At 44.6% G+C, this 18,733-nt stretch overlaps 1 protein-coding gene across 1 annotated transcript in view; it reads right to left on the bottom strand.

Annotated features, from left to right (window-relative positions):
* Positions 1-2,299: 2,299 nt before the first annotated feature.
* The window catches only part of snd1 (staphylococcal nuclease and tudor domain containing 1), a gene marked incomplete at its 3' end in the record, with an annotated part of 172,572 nt that continues 156,138 nt past the window's right edge, over positions 2,300-18,733 (bottom strand). Inside the window, exons 16-20 of the mRNA XM_080757520.1 lie at positions 9,983-10,092; positions 3,606-3,747; positions 3,320-3,487; positions 3,107-3,175; positions 2,300-2,325 (exon numbers count right to left, since the gene is read on the bottom strand). Coding sequence (XP_080613646.1) covers positions 2,300-2,325; positions 3,107-3,175; positions 3,320-3,487; positions 3,606-3,747; positions 9,983-10,092 — 515 coding nt within the window. The remainder of the gene's footprint in view (positions 2,326-3,106; positions 3,176-3,319; positions 3,488-3,605; positions 3,748-9,982; positions 10,093-18,733) is intronic.

The following is an 18,733-nucleotide window of genomic DNA, read 5'->3' as shown; positions in this document are numbered from 1 at the left end:
GCGAGAACCCCTTTCGGTGTTATAGCATTATGTTATGCTTTAGCTATTGAAAAATAGCAGATCTACAAGCTCGTAGCGCGCCACCGAGTGGCGCGCTACGAGCTTGTAGATCTGCTATTTTTGAAAAATTGGAAGAACGACTGACATAGAAACGTAGCTTTTTCAGAAAACTGTCAGGATGTAGAATCTGTATATAGAATCTGATCTCAGGTCAGAATGGGTTAAATGTTTTTATGCTCTGGAATAATAATATGCCCCATCGATGACTGCCAGCCCAAGGACTACAGTACAGATGTAAATGAGATCATTGCATCATTTCTGGTGCAATATATTGTGAGCGAAACGTTCCTGTCAAATAAACAGAAGAGGAAAAAAACACAATAAAGTGTTTTGCCACGTGTGCAAAATTGCAAATGGTGCGATTACATTTTCTTTCTCCAAAAGCGCTTCACCACAGTGTGCAACACATTCACAAAGAGACCATGTGGCACCTGCTCATCATCAGAAGCAGTTAGGAGTTTCAGTTTTTTTTTGCTCAAGGACACGTACTTCACCAACAAAATGTAAAATATGGAAATTACTAATGTTGGTGGCTGGGTTTCCAGCTGAAACACTTCAGTGAGATGCATAAAACACTCCAGAAGAGATTGTTCCACAATCTGTAAGTCTTTTTTGCCGGCTGAGCGATCATCTTCAAAGTCAAAGTCGTGCTATTTGTCACACACGTTATACCGCGGTGAAATGTGTTCTTCGCATTTGACCATCTCTCTTGGAGCGGTGAGCCGCAGCCAAGCGTGCCACGCTCGGGAATCATTTGATTAGTTGATCTGAACCCCCCCCAAATCCAACCCGTTGATGCTGAGTGCCAAGCAGGGAGGCACTGGGTCCCATTGTTACAGTCTTTGGTATGACCCGGCCGGGGATCGAACCCCCGATCTCCCAGTTTCAGGGCGGACACTCTAAATGGTAAATGGTGCATTTATATAGCGCCTTTATCCAAGGAGCTTTACATAGATTACATTACATTCACACATTCACACACACATTAAAGGCACCAACCAGCACATCGGAAGGGGTTTGGGGTTCAGTGTCTTGCTCAAGGACACTTCGACATGTAGACAGGAGGAGTTGGAGGAGCCGGGATTCGAACCTCCGACCCAGGGGTCATTGGACGACCTGCTCTACCTCCTGAGCCACAGTCAACCCCAACACTCTAACCACAAGGCCACCATATGGCAGTGCAACATCTACCCCAAATAACCTATGACGTGTCATGTGCCACAAACACTTTTCCACGGAGCCCTGTGACGCCAGTCGCCCGGTCGGTGAGTCACTACGATATAGGAATTCCTTCAGAAACAGAACCCACCAAAACATCGACCACACACAAGGTGGTTCATACGAAGTACCCACATCACGTTTTAACCCATTCTGAACGGGAACCCGTTTTGGTGTTGGCATCATGTTATGCTTTAGCTATTGAAAAATAGCAGATCTACAAGCTCGTAGCGCGCCACCGAGTGGTGCGCTACGAGCTTGTAGGTCTGCTATTTTTGAAAAAAATCGAAGAACGACTGACATTTTTAGAATCTGATCTCAGGTCAGAATGGGGTTAATCAGACCAGTGTGTGTCCAGTGGAAACCTCGTATGAATCTGATCTCAGGTCAGAATGGGTTAATCAACAGAGGTTGGGCTTGGATGGAACGGCTGGTTACGGACATAAAAATGAAGACATCAAAAAGCAAAGGATTTCCGCGGAGGGCCGTTTTCGCGGCTTCCATTCCCCCCCCCCCCCCCCCCCCCCCCACACACACCCCCAGATTGCGGCTGTGCTGCTGCTCATTTCAGAGACCATGCTGGGCTGCGGAAGGCATGTCTGACAGCGATTAACCCATTCTGACCTGAGATCAGATTCATACGAGGTTTCCACTGGACACACACTGGTCTGATTAACCCATTCTGACCTGAGATCAGATTCTAAAAATGTCAGTCGTTCTTCGATTTTTCTAAAATAGCAGACCTACAAGCTCGTAGCGCGCCACTCGGTGGCGCGCTATGAGCTTGTAGATCTGCTATTTTTCAATAGCTAAAGCATAACATGATGCCAACACCAAAATGGGTTCCCGTTCAGAATGGGTTAAGACTGCACACTGAGAGAGAGAGAGAGAGAGACAGAGAGAGAGAGAGAGAGAGAGAGAGGGGAGCTGATGGAAGGATGAGCAGGAAGGAAGGAGGTGGACAGATACAGTAAACAGAGGAATACAGAGCAGCTTAGTGTAAGGTTTAAACACTTCCTTTTTAAAGGGAACGCCAGAACAGGAAACCTTGACAAAGACAGAGACAGAGACAGAGACAGAGACAGAGACAGAGAGAGAGAGAGAGAGACAGAGAGAGAGAGAGAGAGAGAGAGAGAGAGAGAGAGAGAGAAAGACAGAATCATTCTTCCCTAAATGTAAAGAAAAATATAAAGAATTTGAATCCATCATTAATAACTAATTTCAATATGTTCTGGGAGAACAGTCTAAATGCACAGTTTTGGCATCAAAATACGTATGGAGTTGTCATCAACTGAGGGACAGCCAGTGGACAGAAGAGACAGGTATATCTGTCTGAACAGGGTCATTAAGTTGCTGTTATGTTTGTTAATTTATTTTCATTGTTACTGTATTGCTTGTTGTTCATTATTGTTGGGAAGTCTGTTGTTGTCCCTGTGTGTGCAATGTTGACTTTTGTTTTGTTGTGTATGTATGCTTTGGCAACGTAGAACATATTTATCGTGCAAATAAAGCCTTTTGAAAATTTGAGAGAGAGAGAGTCAGAGACAGGGACAGAGAGAGAAAGAGACAGAGAGAGAAAGACAGAGACACAGAGAGAGATGTATAATTAGAGAAGACAGGAATCAGGGTCTCTCCTCTCGCTGCACGCCACATTAATTATGCGCGTCTGCATCAGGAGAAATTAAGACATGTCTGTTTGGCAGTTTGGAGAGAGAGAGAGCGAGAGAGAGAGAAGGGATAGATTGAATGGAAGACAAGTGCCACTCATAGATTAAACCTTGACACAAAGAAAGAGAGAGGGGGGAAGAAAGTTGCAGAAGTAAAATACCAAAGAAGTGGTGTGATCTGGAGAGTGAGACGTGTGGTGTGAGCTGGAGAGTGAGACATGTGGTGTGATCTGGAGAGTGAGACATGTGGTGTGAGCTGGAGAGTGAGACATGTGGTGTGAGCTGGAGAGTGAGACATGTGGTGTGAGCTGGAGAGTGAGACATGTGGTGTGAGCTGGAGAGTGAGACATGTGGTGTGAGCTGGAGAGTGAGACATGTGGTGTGATCTGCAGAGTGAGACATGTGGTGTGAGCTGGAGAGTGAGACATGTGGTGTGATCTGGAGAGTGAGACATGTGGTGTGAGCTGGAGAGTGAGACATGTGGTGTGAGCTGGAGAGTGAGACATGTGGTGTGAGCTGGAGAGTGAGACATGTGGTGTGAGCTGGAGAGTGAGACATGTGGTGTGAGCTGGAGAGTGAGACATGTGGTGTGAGCTGCAGAGTGAGACATGTGGTGTGAGCTGGAGAGTGAGACATGTGGTGTGAGCTGGAGAGTGAGACATGTGGTGTGAGCTGGAGAGTGAGACATGTGGTGTGAGCTGGAGAGTGAGACATGTGGTGTGATCTGCAGAGTGAGACATGTGGTGTGAGCTGGAGAGTGAGACATGTGGTGTGAGCTGGAGAGTGAGACATGTGGTGTGATCTGCAGAGTGAGACATGTGGTGTGAGCTGGAGAGTGAGACATGTGGTGTGAGCTGGAGAGTGAGACATGTGGTGTGATCTGCAGAGTGAGACATGGAGAGAGAGATATCATGGATGAAAGCAATCTCACGACTGAAAACGTCTGTATGAAAAAAGTCCTATACAGTGAATGTGAAAAGTGTGACGCATTGAGAGCTTGTACTCGAGGTCGGCTATTTCCGATGAGCAACAGAATCAGTCGTGACGACCAGTGGTGTTGCAATGGTGATTTTTTTCCCCCGGTACCGCGGCCACGCACACGCACTACATGTGCGCATAGCATGTGCACATAACTGCTGATATAGCCCAAGCCTATATTGTTTATAGTGAGAATAGGGGGGGGCGCTCCCACCGCCAGTAAACCAGTGTTTGGAAAGTCTGGCGAGTGGTGACCCGGGGTGGTTAGGTGCGTCTTCTCTTGAATCTAGGGGGACGCGCACCGTTCGCGTGCACCGTTCCGTCACACATTGTTTTGGTACTACTGCGTCCTACGACCATAACACCACTGGTGGCGACTGAAACTTTAATCCATGAGATATGGAACGAGAGCTCAGCCTCAAGTCACATACCAGACCACTGACCACTGCCCTACGTCTCAGAACACACAGGAGAAACCATACCACTGGCCTAAGTCTCAGAACACACAGGAGAAACCATACCACTGGCCTAAGTCTCAGAACACACAGGAGAAACCATACCACTGGCCTAAGTCTCAGAACACACAGGAGAAACCTTACCACTGGCCTAAGTCTCAGAACACACAGGAGAAACCTTACCACTGGTTTAAGTCTCAGAACACACAGGAGAAACCATACCACTGTCCTACGTCTCAGAACACAGGAGAAACCTCACCACTGGCCTAAGTCTCATAACACACAGGAGAAACCTTACCACTGGCCTAAGTCTCAGAACACACAGGAGAAACCTCACCACTGGCCTAAGTCTCAGAACACACAGGAGAAACCATACCACTGTCCTACGTCTCAGAACACACAGGAGAAACCATACCACTGGCCTAAGTCTCAGAACACACAGGAGAAACCTTACCACTGGCCTAAGTCTCAGAACACACAGGAGAAACCTTACCACTGGTTTAAGTCTCAGAACACACAGGAGAAACCATACCACTGTCCTACGTCTCAGAACACAGGAGAAACCTCACCACTGGCCTAAGTCTCATAACACACAGGAGAAACCTTACCACTGGCCTAAGTCTCAGAACACACAGGAGAAACCTCACCACTGGCCTAAGTCTCAGAACACACAGGAGAAACCATACCACTGTCCTACGTCTCAGAACACACAGGAGAAACCTTACCACTGGCCTAAGTCTCAGAACACACAGGAGAAACCTTACCACTGGCCTAAGTCTCAGAACACACAGGAGAAACCTTACCACTGGCCTAAGTCTCAGAACACACAGGAGAAACCTTACCACTGGCCTAAGTCTCAGAACACACAGGAGAAACCTTACCACTGGCCTAAGTCTCAGAACACACAGGAGAAACATGGAGCTAAAGGCACAGCGTCAGCGTCTGACATCCATTCTGTAATCACAAACAACACAACACCAAATCAAAGAGTCTATAAACCCATTGGCGTTCAACGGAAGGCTCAAACGTCTCCTGGGGATTTTTAAAGAGCGTCTGCAATCAGGCGCCCATTCACAGCTCAATCAGCTGCACAATGTGGGCCAAATGAGATCCAGTGAACCCCATCCGTGGATGTTCGTTCAGAGCGCTGCTAGAATTTTAGCTTACTTGACACTCGGGGTGCTCATTTCAACATATCTGTAACTCCCTCCTTACTGGCCTATACCGGCATGTTGTGCACAACATAAGCCTCTCCAATTCATCCAAAATGCCACAGCTCGCCTGGTCTTCAACCAGACAAAATCATACTCCGCTCCCAGTACAAAACTGTACAAAACAGTACAAAACTCTGATGCTGGCCTTCAAAGCAACCAAAGGTTGGATTAAGAACATCTGCTAAATGCCTAAATTGTAACACACTTATGGCCTTAAGTCATTAAATCCTCTTATGTTACATACGAATTTATATGTAAATTACATATTGTTAAACCCCAAACCGTTTTGGGAGGGGTGAAATGATTACCGGTAATACCATAGTATGTTTTGGATGAGAGTTTTTGCCGTTCGGGAAAAACTGATGACATGGGCCATTATTCTAAGAAGGTGACGAGGATTGACTGAACGGCACAAATGATTATAGTGTATATATTAGTTAGAGAAAATTAGCAAAATGTGTGTCAAATCTGCACAAAAAATGCTTACCACTAGCTTTCTTCACAAATGTGTTCATAAAGGTGTCTACTATCACATATACATGTGTTCCAACCCAACTCCCTTGGGAAACTTTGACAGGTGCTGAATGTTGGGGTACCATTAATCACCAATATAAGGCAGAATTTCCAAATTTTCATTATGCTTTAAGTAGCATGTGACATGTCTCAAACTATGGGGTTTTCATGATGCTGAATCCATTACAAGAATTAGTTTAGCACGAAAACACTCCTTGGGTTAAATTCGGCCATAGCCACTTGCCCAAAATGTGCCCAAATGTGCTGACCTCATAACATATGTGATGACGGCTATGGCCATTTTTAGGCGAAGGAGTGATTAATGTGCAATACTAATGCTTGCAATGGATTCAGAATCATGAAAACCCCCTAGTTTGACATGTCACATGCAACTTAAAGTACTGTATAATGAAATTTGGAAATTGTTGCCTTGTATATTGGTTGTTCAATGGTACCCCAACTTTCAACAGCTGTCACAAAGTTTGGGTTAGAACTAATTTACGTGATTGTATGAACACATCTGTGAAGAAAGCTAGTGGTAAGCATTTTTTCTTTTGGCAGATTTGCCACACATTTAGCTAATTTTCCTTTATTAATAATATGCGTGTCTGTGAGAGAACAGCAGGGGACGGAGAGAACGAGGAGAGGATGTGACAGGAAGTCGTTCTGTCTCTGGCCCCGTCACTCTGCTCCGTGAAAAGCCTCTCCGCGTTAATTTCATTCCGACTGTGAGAAAACGACCCAAATTGTCAGAATTAACCCATTTTGGGCGGAAGCCCCTTTTGGTGTTATAGCATCATGTTATGCTTTAGCTATTGAAAAATAGCAGATCTACAAGCTCATAGCGCGCCACCGAGTGGCGCGCTACGAGCTTGTAGGTCTGCTATTTTTGAAGAATCGAAGAACGACTGACATATAGAAACATAGCTTTCTCAGAAAACTGTCAGGATGGAGAAGAACACTTATAGAATCTGGTCTCAGGTCAGAATGGAAAACTGTCAGGATGGAGAAGACGTTTTTAGAATCTGGTCCCAGGTCAGAATGGAAAACTGTCAGGATTTAGAAGAACATTTATAGAATCTGGTCTCAGGTCAGAATGTAAAACTGTCAGGATGGAGAAGACATTTTTAGAATCTGGTCTCAGGTCAGAATGTAAAACTGTCAGGATGTAGAAGGACATTTTTAGAATCTGGTCTCAGGTCAGAATGGATTAAATGAACACTGCAGACTTCACAGAGTGTCTGACTCTAGTCGTTAATTCTCTCTCATGCCTGTCGTGGACTTCACTTCAACTCGACCCCATTTACACAGCTGTCTAGACCGTCAATCATCCCTACAATGTTACGCCACATGCGTGTGTGAGCGTGCGTGCGTGTGTGTATGTGTGCGTGCATACGCACGCAGAAGGGACACAGCGGAATCAGAAGGGACATAGTTAGGTTATGAATAAGGGAGATTATTCCCGTCAGGCTTATGGGTTAAAGAGGTTACAGTCACAGCAGGCTGAATAAAAATGCATTTTTAATGATTTTTTCTAATGCCCTCGCAAGTTTATATGTGCGCAGTGCATCTAAACCATTATTTCTTCCCTCATTTCTTCCCTCAAGTGCTTTGCCAGAATGCAGATCTTCAACAACAACTAGTTAGGCTGTTGATGGTTTTTTGCTACAACTGAAATTTCACCAAATGTAACTGTTGGAAAAAACATTGACAGCCCAAGTGTGCACATGTACATGTGTGTGTGTGTGTGTGTGTGTGTGCGTGCGTGCGTGCGTGCGTGCGTGCGTGCACCAGTAGGTTAATGCAGGCAGGCACTCTGGACTCATTAGAGGTCTCTATCCTGGCTCTAACACCACCTACTCCAGGAAAATTGCTGACACCACTGACCCTGTGGCTGCACGTGAGCGCTCTCTCTCTCTCTCTCTCTCTCTCTCTCTCTCTCTCGTGTGTGCTGTAAAAATGAATAAAGCTAATAAGTGTGTGTACCTGCGAGTGTGTGCAAACTGTGCATGTGTCCGTGTCACTCAATATCCCCTACTGTCCCCGGCATCAATTATTTCACAACCAGGCATATGTGGTGCATACAACTTGGTCACACACACACACACACACACACACACACCATTTCCATGACAATTAAAACCACATAACGGTGGAGGAGTCAAGCACCCCCAGCGTATGGGAAAAAAAACCCTCTTCTACAGAGATAAGGAGAGAGAGAGAGAGAGAGAGAGAGAGAGAGAGAGAGAGAGAGGGAGGGGGAGGGAGAGAGAGAGGCAGAGAGAGAGAGAGAGAGAGAGAGAGACAGAGAGAGAGAGGCAGAGAGAGAGAGAGAGGCAGAGAGACCTTGGATAAGTGGTCCCAGGATTATGAGTAGTTCCATCACAGCTTTGGTCAGTCCACTGCCTTCTCTAAAAAGCCATTAGCATGTGAATGAAGAGCCACACAGTGGACGCTGCCGTCTGAAAGCCCCGATCTACAAGGAGTTAAATCCACTACAATTAGCTGAGCTACCGTATGAGCAAATATGTCGGGGTTTGCCAAATGCATGGTGAACACTTGTAGATCTGTTATTTTATGTGCACCACGCCGACGCAACAAATTGCAGGAGCGTAAAGCCCGGAGGTGCTGCAGGCGAGAAAACTGGAAGGGGTTCAATCCACCGTATAGCACAGATAGACTCCATTATAACACGTCTGAGAATTTGGCTAAGAATGGAGTCTCAAAAGCTGAAGGATGGAATGCTGCTCAAAGATAACGAAGGATGGTTCTGTGCTGCTTTGCGTGACACTGTGATGGTTGATTTAATGTGTCTAGTCTTTCTCACAACTGCACAATTATGTCCATGTGCAGTCCTTAGAATCTGCAGTTTGTCATGCTACTGTACATGCTGTAGAGCACGGTAAATGATTGAGTTTAAATAAAATCATAAATCATTTGCTAGAGTAGTTGGTAGGAAAACACACAAATGGTCCTAAACCTGAATCCAAGATGTGACCCCGAGACAGTCAACATGGAGCTCAGGACATGCCACAATGGAGGTTATTGATGTGAATCAATAAATGTGAATCCTCCCAATCAACGCGCATCAAGTGACGTAATGAACAAACTGACTAACGAGTTAAAACTGGTGTGATCACAGCAGGGTTAGAATAGTTAATGAAACCAAAAACAAAAGCTAGTCAATTCCTAGAACAAAAAGTAAAACTCAACTGAAAAGAAACAAACTGAAAAACGAAATGACCAACAAATAATGAATATGTCAAAACTATAATAACTCGATCAAAGCGTGCATGGAACTATAAAAGCTAAAAGCCTGAGAGTTTCTGAGCTGCAATGTGTCTAAGAGTGAGAGGCACATTATTCCATCACATAGTCTGGACACGGCAGCATAATAGCCCAACATTATGCAAAAAGAAAAAGAAGGATATTTGTTGAAGATGGAAAACACAAACCCACGTGTCATTGAAGTGGTTGAATGAACACTAAAGCATTGAGTGACCAGCAGTCAAAGCGGTCTGGTTTCTTACACACTTCCTGATATGAACAATAAGGCCATCACACGACTAGCACTTTCGATATCAAATGACACTGACCATCCTCTGTATCGCTTCTTTAACCTCATGCCATCTGGACAAAGATACAGAACCTTACCCTGGAAAAAGGTCAGTTTCAGTAGGAGTTTTGTCCCCTCAGCTATCGCGGCATTAAACAAACTGCCCCGCCGATAGGATGGTTCTGTACACAGTGGGGACCTCATGTTTTGTTTTTGTATTGTCTTGGTGTTTTTTTTATGTGGGTGATGAACAGATTGTGAAGACAAATATCCTTGGGGACAATAAAGAGTATTATTATTAGTGACCAGTAGGTCCCTTACCTCTCTCTGCATCACCAGCTCCTTGGTGAACAGCATGGCCTCGTCAGCGAACGGCTCCGCCACCTGGATGCCACCTGGCATGTTTCTGGAACTGCGTGGACACTCGATACCTGGTCAGAAAACAACAAAACACCTGGTCAGACAACACAAGACTCCATCACACCCCTACGCCTCTCCATACACCTGGTCAAACACACGGTCAGACAACACTCCTCTCCATCCACATTGGCCCCAACAACCTTTTTGTCCCTCTTAATAGGTAGAGGAAACCATGGTTTAGGCTCCCAATCACACAGAGCCACAACAGCAGTGGCACAGCACCGATTGGCCGGCCAGCGCTAGTTGCAACGCTGAACGAGATAACTGGCCACCAGGGGTCAACTCCGAGTGCGTGAAATGCCTCTCCTCCATACACCGTTCGCCGCTGAATAGCTGAATCTACACCGACCTCTGACACTGACCTTGGTCTCATTCCTAGTGGAGAGTGCATAAGGTGTATTAGTTTTGAACCTAAAACCTCGCTATGGGATCACTTGGTACAGTTCTTCTCTTCTCCTGACAGAGCTTTGCTTTGGCCTTAAAGAAAGTGCATGTCCGTCTGTGTGGTACACCGATGAGCACGCACGCCAAAGGATAATGTAAAACCCACTCACGTTCACACTGAGATGTTTAATGTAGGTCGGTCGGTTGGTCGTATCAACCTTATAGAAGCTGTCAGTAATATACATTAAAGCACCGTTTGAGATGCAGAGTGCATCACACGGTGCAGAGATCTCTGCTCTTTGATGCTTCCCCTCGTCACATTGTTCACAAGTTCTCGCCTTCATCTCCAAAGAAATGGATTGAGATCACAGGAGCCTCCGTCTTCTAAGACCATCCAAAAAAAATAGGAATTAAAAATTCCAAAAAAGGTAGCACATCCAAAAAATTTAACAAGCGGGGGACAAGGTTAGTCACATTTCCATTTCTTTATTGGCACACACCAAAAAGGAACGCTAACGCGTTTGGGCTATGCAGCCTTCATCCGTCTTAAGACGTTGGCTGAAGGAACTACAAGCTGAGAGAAACACGGTGAATGAGTTAACCCATTCAGATCCATTAATCATTACTAAATTCACCGATCGCTGTCTGTGTGTCATGTGTTATATTCCGGGGACCGGGTCACCAGTGAAATGCATGTTGGGGGACGGACACAGATTCAAACTGGGACACACTTTTCCGCGTAACAGACCCACACGGAGAAATTCCACGTAACACACCCACACAGGGGAAAACAACTCGGACATGTTTCGACACTCACTTGCATCATTTGCTGTTCATATATTCAGAACGGGTAAGGACTTGAATAAAAGCAGGGATTCCGCCCAGAGTCCAAACATGGCTAAAGCATGTTTACGATGCTACGCCTTTGTCTCTAAGACCGTCTCTAGCACTTGAGGAGTTTATAGCAAAATGTGTAGCTATGTCTAAAATGTGTAGCTATATGTCTGCTACCGTATGACAGACATTTTTAGTGATGCACCGAATATTCGGCTGCAGAAAATATTCGGCAGAAAATGGCTAAAAAAGGCCTATTCGGTTTCGGCCCTAATAGGCGGAAAATATATCGCCGAATAGTGTATGCAATTAATGCATTCAAAAGAGCTGAATAAATGTTTTATGGACCCATATTAGTGATTATTTAAGTTAAGTTTTGCAATAATCATTTATTTTGCCATAAATCAGGTAGCTTTAAAGGTACGGCCATGACAGCAATGGTAGGAAAAACGATATATAATATTAATCATATTCGGATATTCGGTTTTCGGTTTTCGGTCAACTGTTTCCTATATTTGGTATTCGGCCAAGAATTTCCCTTTCGGTGCATCCCTACATATTTTGCTGCACTAGTGAAAAAGCTTTGACCACACAGTACAGTAGCTCTGTGTTTGATCCACAGTATGCATGACTTAATAAGAGCATAGTCACTATATTCTCTCTCTCCCTTTCTGGGCTTTGTTGTATTGATTTATGCAGAGTAACTGCATGCTGTCTTTATAGGTGGGAGGTAAAAACCTTGGACAATAAAATGTGCCAACAAAGCAACAGCACTCTGGAAAACTCTGTGTCTCCCAGAGGGACCCCCGGGACCCCCCCCACCCCCCACCCCCCCGACCCAAATGTAGCTTTCTAATTCATTGTTAACCCATTTTGGACTGAGGTCGATAAAAAAAAAAAAAGGCTTCTAAATCCTATTTTTTTCCCCTGAAAAACCCATGTTTCTATGTGTCAGTGGTGCTCAACCTTTTTCATGTCAAGAACCCCCAGAATTATCTCTATTGGGCCACAGACCCCCATCTGAAAATATCTAGTTCCAGAGACCCCTCAGAAGCAAAGATTTTAGTTAAAAATGTTCGCTCGGAAATATATATTCAATGATTTGCAACACATTTTAACATTTTTTTCAAAAATAGCAGACCTACAAGCTCGTAGCGCGCCACTCGGTGGCGCGCTATGAGCTTGTAGATCTGCTGTTTTTCAATAGCTAAAGTATAACATAATGTTTAAAACACCAAAAGGGGGTTCCCGTTCAGAATGGGTTAATGCACCGGCTCGAGACGGACCGCTGTTCTGAGTCCTAGGGTTCCTGTTTCATTCTTTATGAGAGCCTCGTGTGCGCGCCACACAGACCAGGGCAGTGTTCTTTTTGGGCTTTACTAAAAAATGAAGTTGCTTGCTTTACTAAAAAATGCTTTCAAAGTCGATGCTGAATGTGCTTTTAGTATGCGATATAAAGCAAAAAAACATTGCTAACCAATCACACAAGTGTGTTCACATAATGGTGTCATCTGCGTTGAGTTCGTTGAGTTAGAACATCGTGGGAGTAGTTTGGGGAGGAGAAGTCCTGGATTAATTTTTCAAGGGAATGTGTTTTACTCTCAAGTAAACTATTAAAGTATGCTATCCACATTCTCAATGGTCTAGCGGACTCTGCTATAAACAAACGACATGACCTGAAATACAATAGGAGCACAGGATAAATGCTGCTTTGAACAGCAGCAAGATAAAAGGTTAAAAGAAAAGTCCTTTTGGAATTAAATTTGAGGTACAACAACAATAATGTACTGTACTGAAGAAACACATAGTTTGGCTTTTTGAGTGGTTGTGCAACCACAGCAATGTCCCTAACTGTCCTAACCTACAGTATGCGACTACGTCCCCATGTTTAGAGTGCCAGTAGGGGCAAAAGTGGTGCTGTTGTGCTAGAAACAGAGAGAGAGAGAGAGAGAGATAGTGTTGCACTGTTGCCTGCTAATTACAGAGAGAGAGGGGGGGGGAAGAGAGAGAGAGCGAGAGAGAGAGCGAGAGAGAGAGAGAGAGAGATGTCTGCTAAATGCTAATTCCCCCACACAGTAACTCTGTCATTTCTCGACCATTTCGGACACGGGGCGTCTCCCTTGGGCGCGTTCCTGTGGGTCTGGAAGTTCCAGGGACCCACCAGGGGGGGGGGGCCCCAAAACACGGAGTTGCACCACCACTCAGTTCACACAGGTGTGATTTTTAATTTAATACGTTGGGCTCCACAATGTACCATGGGAGATAATATCCACATGCCATGCCATGCAAAGCGGGCGAAATTGAGTGCACAAACACCACACACACACACACCACACCAGACAACACACACACCACACACACACACACACACACGTCCTCTAACGACATGAAGAGCATGTTGTATTTTCCCGGGAGAGGCCACAGCTCCAACACGTCCATTAGCTCCTAATAGCCAGTAAATAGTGCAGCGTCCAGGATTAGCATTTAAATGGCCCGCAGTGTCCTGAGCAGAGAGAGAGGGCCACGTTCTGACAGTGCCTTTTTAGATGTACAATTTAACCCATTTCGACCCGGGACGATTCTACAAAATTAATGTCTTCTAAAACCGTTTTATGTCAATGGTTCTCAAACATATTCATAGTCAAGGACCCACAAAAATATAGGTAATTGGCCGCCGACCCCCATAATGTCGGAAATATGTTGTTCCAGGGACCCCAACAGAAGCAAAGATTTGATCTAAAAACGTTATTATATACTGAAAGAATATATATATATTCAAAGATGTGTGGCACATTTTCACGATTTTTCAAAAATAGCAGACATACAAGCTCATAGTGCGGCACTCGATGCCGCGCTATGAGCTTGTAGATCTGCTATTTTTCAATAGCTAAAGCATAACATAATACTTTAAACACCAACAGGGTTTTCCCGTCCAGAATGGGATAATATGCCATTCGGTGATCTTGGTTTTGTGTCCCGAGTTATTAGTTAGTTAGTTATTGCCCAACGCCCGTCTATTTTAAAGCTTAAAGACTTAAAACAGTGTTATTAGTTTCCCCTGGCACAAAATGGGGAACGCATAACAAAAACAAAACGAACAAGCATCAGACGGTACCGGCTATCAGCCAAATTGTTCCCAATCTGTGGCGTTTGAAGGTTCGCCCCCAGAATAGTGATACTAGGGGTGCATGGGGTTAACCCATTTTGAACAGGAACGCCTTTTGGTGTTAGCATCATGTTATGCTTTAGCTATTGAAAAATACGAACTTGTAGGTCTGCCATTTTTGAAAAATCTTGAAAATGTGCCTCAAATCTTTGAATATATTATTATTACAGAGTGAACATTTTAACTCAAATCTTTGCTTCTGGAAGGTACCTGGAACAACATATTTTCAGATAGGGGTTGGCAGCCAATTAAATATGATATTGGGGGTCCTTGAATTGAAATAGTTTGAGCATGTTTGACATAGAAAAACTGACATGTTTTAGAAGATATTTTGTAGAATCGAGCTTAGGTCTAAATGGCTTAAGGGGGAAATTAGCCCGTTAAGACCCATTTGAAGTTGATTATTTCGGAAGCTTCTTCTATGTATTTGTTGCTGGGGACACCTTGAAGAGAGGAGACAACTGCCAGAGTATTTATATAAGTGGGACAGGACAGGACAGGACAGGGACTCCATGTGGGACGTCCCGCTATAGGACAAGGAGGAGGTGAGATGAGGGACAAAGGGATGAGAACGTCAAAGAGTAGAGGAGAGGACACACACCGACGGCCGTGAGATGACAGGAACGTGGCATTGGAAATAAAAACAAAAACAAGTACGCAGAAGAGCGGACGTACCAGATCTCTTAAGCGGTGTGCCTGGGTTGGACACGGCCTTGTTAAAGTGTGTCAGCATCGCACGCGCCTCTAGGACGGTCCCACGTGAAGGATAACCGGCTATTATGGTACAACACCTGCGATGTCACTCGACTAAAATGGTGCATTTATACAGCGCCTTCATCCAAGGCGCTTTACATAGATTGTGCATTACATTCACCCATTCACACACACATGCATACACCGATGGCGGCGGAAACCAATGCAAGGCACCAACAAGCACATCAGGAGCAATTAGGGGTCCAGTGTCTTGCTCAAGGACACTTCGACGCTGACTCTGGGGGAAGCCCACAGGGTTCGAACTGGCGACCTTGCGGGTTGCCATCCAGCCACTCTAACCCCGAGCCGTCGCCCTTAGTGCAGTGAGACTAAGCAGGGCCGCACAGCAACTTCTCCTCTGAATAAACACGTCAGGCTATCAATGCCTGCTTCAGCCGTGTCAGAGCAGTGGCCTGTGCGTTGCGTTGCACGGGGAAAGAAGTTCACCACAACCGGGCTCCTGTCTCGGGCAGCCGAGTGAGCCCACTTGTCACTCCACCTGTCAAAGTCGCCCACGCCAACGGGCCTAACCTGTCGGCTATCGTCTCATTGAAAACCCATTATGATGCGCGTCAGTCACTGTGCTGAACAACCCTGTGCCTTTGCACAGTACAACGGTCATTGTGCCATCGTTGGATGAAACAACTAGGCCACCCATACTGTCACTATATGTATACCCAATCCCATAACTAGCTATGATAACACTGTAGTTCTGCCTAATGGTATGTACTTCTCTCTTCATCACAAATAAAGGTAAAGTACAAGTCTGTTGCTCTCTATTGCTCTTTTTCTGCATCAGTCATGAATCACATGTCTTCCGGCAACGTAACATGACTTGTATGTATGTATGTATGTATTTGGTTAAAATGGGTAGGGTTAAAAAAAAAAAAAAAGGCAAAAGCATGCTCTGTTGCACTGGCCTAAAAGTGGGTCCTTAAAAAATGCTTCCACTTCTGGGATGTATGTACCGGTATGTATGCATTTAAAAGGGGGGCTTTTTTGTAAAATCCCAGCCCACAACACCTTCATATATTTAAAAAGAATACCAAAATTGGGTTACCAGTGAAGGGCAACATGCCTATTCACTGGGGACTATGCAAAGCAGAGGCGTCCACCCCCCTGAGTCCAAGTTAGACTTATGTAGTATGTATGCATGCATGTATGTATTCGCTCTACGTGTTTAATGCCATTCAGAAGAGGTCGTGTGACACCACACTGTGCTGCCATGTTGTTCTCAGAGGTTGCCGTTTGCTTGAAAAAAACGAAACCGTTATTTTGTCGAATTAAACACTAACGCAAAGTATTGTCGCATTGATTTTGGTTCACAGAAGACAAAACAATTGTTTGATTCCATTTATCTGTTGAATTAATTATTGACCGTTTTGTTTTTCCCCCAAATGAGCAGAGAGAGAGAGAGAGAGAGAGAGAGAGAGAGACCTTTAAGCAGCCTCAGCCCTGTTGAAATCAATCAGGGCGGGAGTTACAAAGCATCGTCATTTGCATGAGTAACTCACACCCTTTGATAAACATCTGGGTCGAGCTGCAGCATCTGTCTTATCTGATAACACTATGCAGCACACACACAGTCACACGCAGTCACACACACACACACACACACACACACACACACAATTAAGGGGTGCAGATAACAGATAATGTCTGTGTGACAGCATCGCACAACAAAACAGTGTATAAAAATAGGTCTTAAGTGGTTAACCCTTCAAGGCCCGGATATATTTCTACTCGCAAAAAAAAATAGATTTCAACCTTACTACTACTTTTACTACTAGGACTTATAAAATATATATTGTTTTTTTATCCATTGATAGATTATAAAACACTAAGACGATTGATAAGTGCATTGATAAGTAGGGAGAAAACATTGTATTTATTTATTTTGCTTCGTTTATAACTACACTCACTTTTAGATCCATTCAACACGTTCCTAAAGACGCATAAGGACGTTGAACAAGGAAAGACTGCTTTCAATTATAACGAACTATCTCTCTCTCTCTCTATCTCTCTCCTCATCCCATTGAAAATATTAAGTATATAAATATATTTTATATAAACCCCTGACGGGAATTCCCAGGGAGGGAGCCCGGGAAAAGGTCGGCAAATTCCCGGGATTTGAAATGAGCCAAATTCCAGGAAAAACATTAAACCCAAAATAGAGACATGTTGTAGGAGGGTGCTTAACCCAAATAGACGTGGTAGTGACATAGTGACTGCACCCATTTCATCCAACACGATATTTATTTGTACCCTGTGACGTTGTAACGTGGTTCAAATGCATCTCTGTATCTGTCTGTCTGTCTGTCTGTCTGTCTGTGTCCCACATGGAGATCTCTGTATCTGTCTGTGTGTCTGTGTCCCACATGGAGATCTCTGTATCTGTCTGTCTGTCTGTCTGTGTCCCACATGGAGATGTCTGTATCTGTCTGTCTGTCTGTCTGTGTCCCACATGGAGATCTCTGTATCTGTCTGTCTGTCTGTCTGTGTCCCACATGGAGATATCTGTATCTGTCTGTCTGTCTGTCTGTCTGTGTCCCACATGGAGATCTCTGTATCTGTCCGTCTGTCTGTCTGTGTCCCACATGGATATCTCTGTATCCGTCTGTCTGTCTGTGTCCCACATGGAGATCTCTGTATCCGTCTGTCTGTCTGTGTGTAAAGAGCGCAAACAGACTGTGAAAAGTGGACTGGTTAAAGTAATACATTTGGCAGGTGTGGGGTTGGCTGAGGTGGCACATTTATAGCAGGATGCAGTGTTTATCTGCTGCGATCAGGGTCTGATAAAAACAGAGCTTGCTCTCAAATGTGCTGGCCTGAATAAATAAAGGAAAAAGTATGAGAATTATATTGGACAAAAATCAATGTTTGGGATGTTAGACAAAGAACTTCTGCAAGAAGACTAGAGAAAAGGCTCTGTCTAGACCTTCGCCCTGGGACCCCCACTCAAAGTCAAACCCAGTCAAAGTTTGCACAACCCCGCCCTACTATCCCAGTGAGACCATGAACATTTTTATTATTTAGCAAAAAGTTGTCTAGTATTTCTCTCCGTCTCCTCGTGTGACTGTCTCTACAGGAACGACCAGACCCTGAGCATTAGTTTTAACCCATTCTGGGCGGGAACCCCTTTTTGTGTTTCTATTCTACTTTAGCTATTTGAAAAATAGCAGATCTACAAGCTCATAGCGCGCCACCGAGTGGCGCGCTTTGAGCTTGTAGTTCTGCTATTTTTAAAAGTCGTGAATATATATATTTCAGAGCGAACATTTTTAACTAAAATATTGGCTTCTGGGAGGGGGGGTCCCTGGAAGTACATATTTTGAGATGGGGGGTCCGTGGCCCAATAGAGATCATTCTGGGGGTCCTTGACATGAAAAAGGTTGAGGACCACCGACATAGAAACATAGGTTTTTCCGAATTTTTGGGGGAGTTAGAAGCCCTTTTTTTTTTAATCAACCTCAGTCCAAAATGGGTTAACTGTCTTACTCAGACACCCCCGTCCT

Source organism: Protomyctophum bolini, assembly GCF_963924005.1.
Source record: "Protomyctophum bolini genome assembly, chromosome: 23".
NCBI lineage: Eukaryota > Metazoa > Chordata > Actinopteri > Myctophiformes > Myctophidae > Protomyctophum > Protomyctophum bolini.
This window is presented reverse-complemented; position numbering and strand designations above follow the sequence as displayed.